The sequence below is a fragment of the Mya arenaria genome, chromosome 3 (genome assembly GCF_026914265.1).
Source record: "Mya arenaria isolate MELC-2E11 chromosome 3, ASM2691426v1".
Lineage (NCBI taxonomy): Eukaryota > Metazoa > Mollusca > Bivalvia > Myida > Myidae > Mya > Mya arenaria.
The window spans coordinates 26,540,016-26,550,224 of record NC_069124.1 but is presented as its reverse complement, the minus strand read 5'-3'; the positions used below and the strand labels follow the sequence as shown (position 1 = coordinate 26,550,224).

The 10,209-nt window shown below is 34.9% G+C and overlaps 1 protein-coding gene across 1 annotated transcript; it reads right to left on the bottom strand.

Annotated features, from left to right (window-relative positions):
• Positions 1–421: 421 nt before the first annotated feature.
• Positions 422–9,399, bottom strand: LOC128227861 (interferon-inducible GTPase 1-like). Its single transcript, XM_052938764.1, has 7 exons — positions 9,252–9,399; positions 8,586–8,688; positions 8,355–8,399; positions 5,084–5,128; positions 4,117–4,161; positions 2,254–2,291; positions 422–1,866 (listed from the first exon to the last, which is right to left on the bottom strand). Exons 2-7 carry the CDS (start codon positions 8,686–8,688, stop codon positions 670–672), a joined length of 1,473 nt encoding a protein of 490 aa, XP_052794724.1. The 5' UTR covers positions 9,252–9,399; the 3' UTR covers positions 422–669.
• Positions 9,400–10,209: the final 810 nt, after the last annotated feature.

Below are 10,209 nucleotides of genomic sequence, written 5' to 3'. Positions count from 1 at the left end.
ATGGAGATCTGTTCTAATGTGAGTAATGTTACATGACTGAATTAAAGGCATTGCTATCAAAATCAGCTGATTCTGGGCCAAAACTATAACAAATGTCAAAACGGTCCATCTATTATGATCACAGAAGCTTGTGTTAGGTTCTTCCTCTGAATAAATTAATATCAGAAACAACCCTTTTTGTTTTTTAAACCTTTTTTTCCCACTGACAAACTAATTATTTCTGAACCATTTGTCATAACTTTAACTTATCTATAACTGCATCCGTATGAATTAAATCAATGATGTTTTGAACGATGGTGAATATTTGGTTGACAAGATGTACCATAACGAGGTTAAAATGATGTCCATAGGTTTCAACGCATCAACTGGCAACACATGGAACACAAAAGTGTTTATTACAAATAATTACCACCACAACGATGAAACAACATTAATGCACACAAACACATTGAAATATTAAAACGATAAATGATGCGTAGTAACTAAAAGTCGGACACATTCATGAATAAATTGATTGATCGTTAAAATGTATTTTTCTGCTGGATATTTATTCTGCTTGACAATATTGTGATATAATAAATTTAACAATGCAGCCATTTGTAAACACAAACTGGTGAACTTATAAACACGATACATTGTACAAGTGTGTGTTTGTCATTCTGAATCCTATTAAAGCCACTCGTCGGGGATACGTTCTACCATCCACATTTCGAATTTTTCGTTCACGTTCATAGCCTCTTCTTCGCACACATTCAGCAATCGGTTTAGTGTAAAGTAACAAAAAGGAAAGCTAGCAGCTGCAGATATAAGATGTCCGTAAGTAGGGGCAGCCCATTTAAGCAAACTCTCTGTGGCTTTAGATACAGCAATCTCAGTACACATTTTAAGAAAGTTATCCTTTGACGCTAAGAGAATGTGCGAAGTCATACCGACGCGGTAGTACAAATTCGACACGCTAATACCCATCTTCATTGCAAGCTGTTGCATTGTGTTCTTATCAGTTCCCAATTGTGACTTGTAAAAACTCACCTCCTTCATGAGTATTCCAACTTCATAAGCTAATTCAACTCCCGGAATCGCAAGCGAGCCTATGGAAGCAATAATTGCCTGATATATTATTCGTGAACGAAGAGCAGCTACCTTTTCCTGGAGTATGTTTGGACTTGCTGCCGATATCGAAAATATCAATGATTGCTTAACAAGTGACGGTGCGTCGACCATGAGTCTTTCCATCATATTTGTAAAGTCAAATAGTCTTGTATCGTAGTTGTCGATCAGGAAAACATTGTTTGGGCTAACATTTACTGATATCAATTGTTCTCCTGTTTTAGTTCGAATTTCCTGGAGCAGCTTCTCTGGATTATGTGAACGTCGGTGGGCGATTTTGTCTATTTTGGTTTTAACAAAATAAAAATGTTTTTCACGTTTTTCAATTTCTTTTACCAGCCATAGGTCATTTTCTTTAAACCGACACTGTGTTATAAATATAAAAAAGTGGTAACTCTCAAATTGCACAGCTTTAAGGTAAGATTCTTTCGGAAAGTTTGGGGTTCCTACACCAGGAAGACGAGTAAACGATAATGTCTTTTTACGGGGGTGTCGAAATTCTTGGCAAACAGGCGTGCAATCATTACAGCCTACCTTTGCCGCATCAGGATCGTCCGAAGTAATTCCAAGCATTGCATTTATAAAGGACGAATTGCCTGATCCTGATTCACCAATGATAGCAAACCGTATCACTATATTTTGCCAAAGATTCAACTCTGAGATGATCTTCTTCTGCAAAGCGGAGTATCCTCCTGTGATCAGTGTTGCTTCATGTTTGTCTTGCAGATTATCTGTCATATTAGGGTCCACGAAGAGATCCTAACATATGTAAGAAACATTTAATATACATTCTTCATGACACGTTGCATAGATGAATATGTCATATACCTATTTTCATAAAGCATTTAGCCTATTGGACGTACATATGCATTCAAAAAGTTTCTCACCCTTAGGTACGCCCCCTCTTGCGCCATATGTTGGATTCATCCGTTTTGCAACCTTTGTGATCTGTATGTGATTGTGAACATCGTCCACAACCCTGGTACTTTATTCCATTTGCATTTTTTAGGAATACGTAATAGACTTTCGGGGGTATCCGACGATTGGTTATGGGTCGTTAGGGGAACTCAGACACGTTATTTTAAACAATTTTATGGTAGTTAGAATGGAATTGTATAAATTAATAAAGCAACCATATTTACTCACTTTTGACTCGTCATCAGTACCATTCACCACTGCAGTCGCTAAAACAATAAAGAATCACATGCGAGGAAATCCTAGGTTACTATTATATACATTTTTGTGTAACACGTTTTATAGATACACTTCAATAATTTTCCTTTCTAAGAAATAATATTCCTCCCCAGTAGAAGGCACATTACGAGGCAAACCTCGGCAACCACTTGAAGACCGTTGCACAGCCAATATTATGCAGACAACACGACAGGTAAATACAATTAGAAAATACGCCTTTATATGTAAATAGAAACTCGTTTTTAATCATTTGTGTGTATGCAAATGTGGCCTTTGATACATTATGCGTTACCGGTGATACATCATACCTTAATATTGTATTAATATATATATTCTTCAAAGTGAATTTGTTTATTGGACAAATTGAAGGCATTTCATATTTATTTAAATTACTTTGACTTCTAAGCTACTGAAAGAAGCTTAGTAGTATAATAAGATGAATCCCGCTAAACGCTGATAAAGTTTACTTAAATATTTGTAATATTTTTGCCAAGGTCGATACAATTAAGAAAGATATCAGTCTTAAGAAGTCTTCGATAATCGGACAATTTTCAAACGACACTTAAGAAAAGGTAGTTAACAGATCGGCGACTTACCGACCAAAAGTTATTCTTGCAAATTTGTGTGTATATGTCTTTGGCGTTTACCCAGTGCCATTTAACCGGGTTTATGTTTAAACTTTTTGCTACTGAGTTTGTTTATGTAATTTTAACATAAGTATTGAAAGGTTGTCGCTGTTAGTTTTGTTTTCATAATCGATCGTATCTTTAAAGTTAATTATCCCTACTACTCGTGTCACACCTCGTGTGACATTCTCCTGCCATGCCGCGATATAAAGCGCGATAACTCGACAGATACTACCGAAAGAAAGACCACATATTGTCAGGAAAAACAGTTGACCAAAATGTGTAAGAGGTATTGTTCATTATCTCTACGATATTTAGGGCGATTTATACAAGTATATTACGTAAAATCAAGATTATCTTTGGAAATGCACGAATATATAGAGATTTTTGTACGATATAGTTGAAATTACTAAGGGTTCGTACAAGTCTAAAGGTGCGGGTTTATAAGTTATAAATCGGTTAGTTGAGACGTAATGTGTACGACTTGGTAAAATAGTCTTCGATTTAATAACCATCCTTTACAAAACGGAATTTAAATACTACAACATGATATGTGCCTCCAAATTAAGTAGCTCCATCAACTGCGTTGAAAATCAATGCTTAATATTGAAAAACCTTCCCGTCTGAACAAGTGCGATACAGTCTCATAAATATATATTTTAACATAAACAGTCGAAGCCGACAGGCGTATACTCGCTTGGATCGTCTTTCTCGTTGACTCAAACCCGATTTAAAAAACATTCTAGTACGCAAAGTAATATCGTATTGGATCACCAATCATTTGGCATACGTTGTCGCAATAAGTTGTATTATGTTCGCGTTGTGCCTCCGATTTTCGCAATGTTGTAGAAATAGCTTGAAGTCAGCAGGATCATAAAACATCATGAGCAATTGAATGTCGTAGCGTATGGTAAGTTGTACGAGAAGCTATCGACGCGGATCATTTTCAAACAGCTTATATTCCGTAGGCCATTTCCGTCCAATTGCGGCGACAAAGATTTGAATTCATACGACGTCTAGCAAAATAGTTCTCCTCCCTCATGGCGGCAGCTCGCTACAACTCAAAGCAAAAGTCGTGACAGCGTCACGGGTGTAACATTGCAATATTACCGAGTTCCATTGGACATTTGGCAGAAGTTTTTAGTTATTGCCGATTATTTGCTTAAAGACAGCCGAATATAACACGTACCTTCATTTTCTGTCTGAATGGCTTTACAGACTGCTTGATTTCGACCTGAAAAGAAACCAATATTAAAGAGAAATTGAACATTTTCATCAACTGGTATAACATGGTTTAAGAATGGTTCAATTATTGTGACATGAATGGACTCAGTATTAATAAATCAGACTTACTACACACATAACGCATTTAAAAAAAATCTTAATTTAATTAATTGTGAATTATACCCGACGTGACATAAATATGAAAATTACTTAGAAGATACGAAACCAAACATTTAATCTAGCATAAAATAGTTGAAAATAATTTACCCTCCGCCTTAATAAAATCATTGATTTCAACAGGATTTGAAGGCAATTCAAGATAATTCCCATTTTACGCACAAACTGATTTTCCATATGGCTGATGAAGATTTGGTAAATGGACTTTTTATAGTTCATATAGTTTTGTCTGATACTGGACGTAACAAACAAGATTTAGAAACAATTTTAACAAAGGTTGACAACTACTAATTGGAAAAAGCCTTTCGACATAGTTGCATCAGTTTTAATGATTCTACAAAGTGGCGTCAATATTCCTGATGCTACATATTGGCGTTATTGTTCTTGATTATACAGAGTAGTGTCAATATACTTGATTCTACATAGCTACGGTAGGATTCGTTATTCTACAGACAGGCGTCAGTATTCTTTACTTTACATAATAGCGTCAGTATTACTTATTCTACGTAACTGCGTAATTATTCTTCATATAATTCACTGGCTTCAGTATTATTGTAGTATTGTTGCTTCATAGTTGTGTCATTATTCTTCATTTTTCATAGTGGCGAAAATATTCTTGATTCTTCGTAGTTGCATAAATATTTTTAATTCTAAATTATGGCGTCAGTATAACTGAATCAGAAGTGTCGGAAATAATTATGTTACATAGTGGCGTCCGTTTTCTTGATTCTATTATTGTATTTTATAACACGTACCTTCGTTTTCTGTCTGAACGGCTTTAGTGACTGCTTGATTTCGACCTGAAAGGAAAACCCTCATTATCGTACATGGTGAAGATCTACAAAGGCAAATGCCTGAAGAATGTTTGCCTTATTCTGAATGTTTCTTATTTAGTATTGCTTTTAAATCATTTGAATTGTCTATGTTGCAAGTAATCTTATTTATATTTGCGCATCCAAGCCTCTGAAGTTTCATTTATGTTACAAGGAAAACGTAAGAAAGGTTGAATTAAAAAAAAAGATGGCCTATATCGCTCACCTGAGTAAAACATTGTGCTATAGACTTGTTGATCATTAAAGGGCAATAACAGGGATTTGGCTTCTCGGATGTATAATGGCAATTAACATTCTCACCAAACTTTGGGCTTATTGGACGAATGCTTAAAAAGTTATTGATAGGACGAGAGCAATTTTAGGTTATTTCTATAATTAAAGCGCAATAACTCTCGGGTAACTACAGAAATTTTGCTAATTATCAAACACGTTCATACATATTCTGACCAAATTTGGTCAAAATTGGACAAAGGGTTAAAAGTAATTTATCGGACTACATACTGGATGGTGCCTGTCTGCCCTTCCATTCACCATAAGTGGAACTATTATATGTCCAGTTTCTTTTAACAGGCGTGTTAAAACATGACAAATACGTATTTGTTTAAAAGATACAATTGGCAATAACTCTTTCAATATTTAGGTTGGATTTAAATAACTCGTCATAAAAAAATCACAATTTACTGTGAATAAGCTCTTGAAGTTTGAATTTGGTAAGATTTTAAAACAATAAAATAAAACAAAAACATGGGACCCAAATTCGAACTTGACTTAAAAAATATCAAAACAACCTTTCTGACAAATTTCGAGCATATTTGGGCTGAAAATGTTAGATCTAGAGTGTTAACAACGTTTTTCCATATTTGGGCATTTTGATCTAGTTTTTGACCCCGGATGACCCATATTTGAACTTGAGCTAGAAATCAACGGTACAACATTTCTGACAAATTTCCAGAATATTTGGGCCGAAAATGTTACCTTTAGAGTGTTAACAAGGTTTTTGTTTTTTTTCATATTCGGGCTCTATGACCTTGTTTTGACGCCAGATGACCTTTATTCGAACTTGATCGAGAAATCAACGAAACAACCTTTCCAGGATATTTGGACTGTAAAAGTAGCCTCTAATGTGTCAACAATATTTTTCTATTTTGGGGTCATGTGACCTATTTTTTCATCCCAGATGACCCATATTCGATATCGTCCGAGTAATTACTGGAACAAACATCCTGACCAAGTTTCGTGACAATTGAGGCAAACATGTGACCACTTGAGTGTTAACAAACTAAAAGTGGACGGACGACGGACGACAGACGATGGACGACGGACGACGGACATTTATCGATCTTAATAGCTCACCCACAGCTTACGGCTAAGGTGAGCTAAACACAAAACTTGTATAATTACACAAACATTATACAATCGTATGGCCACTGTTGAGTTTAATTGTGGATTAAGCTGTGTATAGACCGATGAACCCTGCTGTCATTATTATTTTCTTTCATTAAAACTTCCGTCCTAGAATAATCGTATGCATATGCAATAAAATCGGGACCATGGCAAGGCGAATAAAATACACTTATCTACGACATACTTTTTCCGAGGAGCTTGTTGAATCATAATACCTTTACGACATTACACTGGTAATATGTTGTATATTGCTTCTACTTACCCTGGACATTAGGCTAGTTTCGAAGCGGCCATATTTTGTAGCAGAGGTCAAGACAATGTAAGGGGGTTTCTAACGTTTTATTAAAAATGAACAGTCTGCTTAGAACGTCTTTTAAGACAAAGACGCTCTACGAAACGAAAAATAATAGTATATATTATCAATAAATTCGTCTTTATATAATTTATGTATTTAAGCTAGCTTTGTGTCATACAAGATGTGCACTTCAAGTGTCCCCGGGGTGGAAAAAATCTAATAAACTGCCATAACTTAGGTTATTAGAATGATCTGTGCTATGTAGTTGATAAAATATCAATATTATAAGAGTAACAATTTGAGAAATTGTCTGTCCGACTGTTCAAGTCATTCTGCTTATTCTGTTTAACACGACGTCGATTCGGACGCACTCTGATTGTATAAATTGCCGCTACTGTCATAAAGTCCAAAGCATCGGGATTTTTGATAAATATTGGATTGTTAGTCTATTAGTCAAGTGTTTAGTGAACATTCATTTGCAATATTATGTAACCGTCCATTACCATATAGTTATCCTTTCCAGGCAGAAAAACCGATTAACTAGGTCGGCATTAATCTTATGTTATCGGTAGCTCCATTCCACCAAATATATTATTGTATGATAGTGTACGCGAGTGTGACGACTTGTGTAAGACTGCACTACGAATAGAACAACTAAAAATGTGAAGTGAAGCCGCAGGCGATTGCTTTCGCGCATTCTAATAACCTGAGTCGCAAGTAATCTTTTATTATCAAAAACATAATATGATTGTAGATAACGCTTCCTTGCTAAATACGTAGGACGTTATATATAGTTTTTTATCCTGGTGCATTCTAGGTGAACTTTACAGTCGTATATATACTATTTTCCATTCGATCTCGTCCTATTATAACTGTGTACATATGCAAAGAAATCACGACCGGGACATACTTTTGATTTTACATAATGACCTTTGTTTGTCTTGATTCTTTTTTACTCTGTCGGTATTGGTGTTAAAATCTTATTGCATGCTTGCTATCGCAAACATGATCACTTATACCGGTATTATATGATATTATAACACAAACCTTCATTGTCAGTCTGAACGGCTTTAGTGACTGCTTGATTTCGACCAGCAAGGAATATACTCATCATTATATATCATTTGAAAAATATGAAGACAAGCGTCTTAAGATTGTTTGCCTTAATTGGAAAATTTTAGTTTTTCGTATAATACCGCACAAGATTTAAGTCCTCAATAAATTAGCTATGTAAGCTAAGACATAACGACTATAAATTCCATGATTGATCGTTAACTTCCATGGTCATTGTCGTAATATTCCACATATTAAAGTGCTTGCGAGTATTTCACCGTATGTTTAAGAGTGCATGAACCTGCAAGACGTATATAATACAGCTTACTAGGGCAGAAAAAAATCCGAATTCATTCCTGAAGAGCATGTTCAATTTACGACAATGCCCTTGCACGACATATAGCGATATTGCTACCACTCAGCCAACTGCTGTGAAATTACCTGTGTTGTCTGTCTGGACGTCTTGAGACAAAAACGATTTAACAGCTGTAACGAAAGTACAACTGATTAATATAAATTTAAACAAATATGTGATTGCAATAGTATAAATCTGTACACGTGGATTGTGACAATAAGTTCCTGCAGATCTAGTTAAAATCTATATTTTGATTTTGCGTTTGAAACAACAATGGCTATTTTTGTATAATTTGTGAGGTAAATGACGCCATTTACCTGGCCTAGGCGCATCGTTAACATCGTTCTTCGTTGTTAGCCAAACGTACAAAAACAACCCAATCATTCCAATAGTAAGGGTCAGCTGTATCCACTCAAGCATCTGAAATATAAGTAGAAGCCATTACCTGCTATATGGTCATCGTTATAGTTGGTTTATCTCATAGCAATACATCTCGTAAGTCATCCTACTAGACCATGCGGAAGGTTGCATTGCATCTGGTATTTGCTTAGGTATTTGTAGGTCATATTTGTGTTAAGTTGCTAAGTTTGTGCAATTTTCTCGTCTTATGTCCGCCTCTGAGCAACCCTATAGTTTCGCGTACATTTGATAATTGCCTAAAATTGATGTCATTTTCGAGAAAACTAATCCTTACACTATACATATATATTTCCGCAACACTAGTGCCTATGTTTAACCATGATACTTTATATAGAATGCTACCTTCAATATAATCCTTCCTTTAGAAATGACAAATGCACTTATCTGCTCTTTTAGGATGAAAAGGAGAATCACTTGGTGAAACTTTCCATAACTTAACGTCGAAAGCTAAGGACAATATATTCCCACGTGAGAAACCGGACATAAAACTGCATAAAAGTTGCATATACGTAGGCAAAACTAGGCTTTTTTTAAAATTCAATTACCAAAATGCAAATACTTACGGTTGATCAGTATCGTTTCTTTTTACTAGTAAAGGAAACCAGAATCAGTTGGAACTAACTCCGATTGTCTCTTTCTATATAAATATAAAGTTTAATCGAAGAATATTAATGTTATTCCATGTTAGTTTGAAAATACACCTAAATATTGTTAAAATAATTGCAAACTAAATTATCTTTATTGTAAAATGACATAAACTCGGCGCAATTCCAATATTCTCACTATAGCAAATCAATCAACCAGTACAATCAGAGTCGGCGTATTTGTAGTGAAAGCATTTCTTTTCATTTCAAATGCGCTATGAATGTTATGTCATTTGTATAGTGAACTTCTAGTCTATTCAGCATTGTTTAAAGACTTAAGTAAATGATCCTTCTAAAATTTCATGCTAAAACAATGAACACTTAAATATTCATACCGCGTAACAAGTACAAGGTGCCGCGTATATCTTTATGAAATTGAACATTAACAAACGTCTCATGTTTCTTCTATCTCATTCGGAACATCTCGGCCATTTTCCATTGAAAATAACCTCGGATGTATGCCGGTACATAATAAGAAACATACAAATTTAAATAATAGTATTATTTTATTGTTGTGTTTAAATGAATATTTTGTATAATTAAGTCTAAATTAATTGACATAGAAGTGAATTATAGCATAAATAATTAAAATCCCATGATAACAATGATAAAGTATAACTGCTGAATTAAAATTACAACGCGATCTACATGCAGCTTAGTTTATTATAAAGATTTCTGACTTTTTAAACCGTCCATATACATCCGAGTTTGTATCGATGGAAAATGGCCGAGGTGGTCCGAATGCTTCTATTTATGTTAGTACTTTTTTAGTTTAAATATAGGTGCATACAACCTGCATGTAATTAGATTTTAATTCGCCCGAGGTCCTATCATCAACTATCGGCAGTGGATGATACACCAGGTCCGCCGGGGCAGG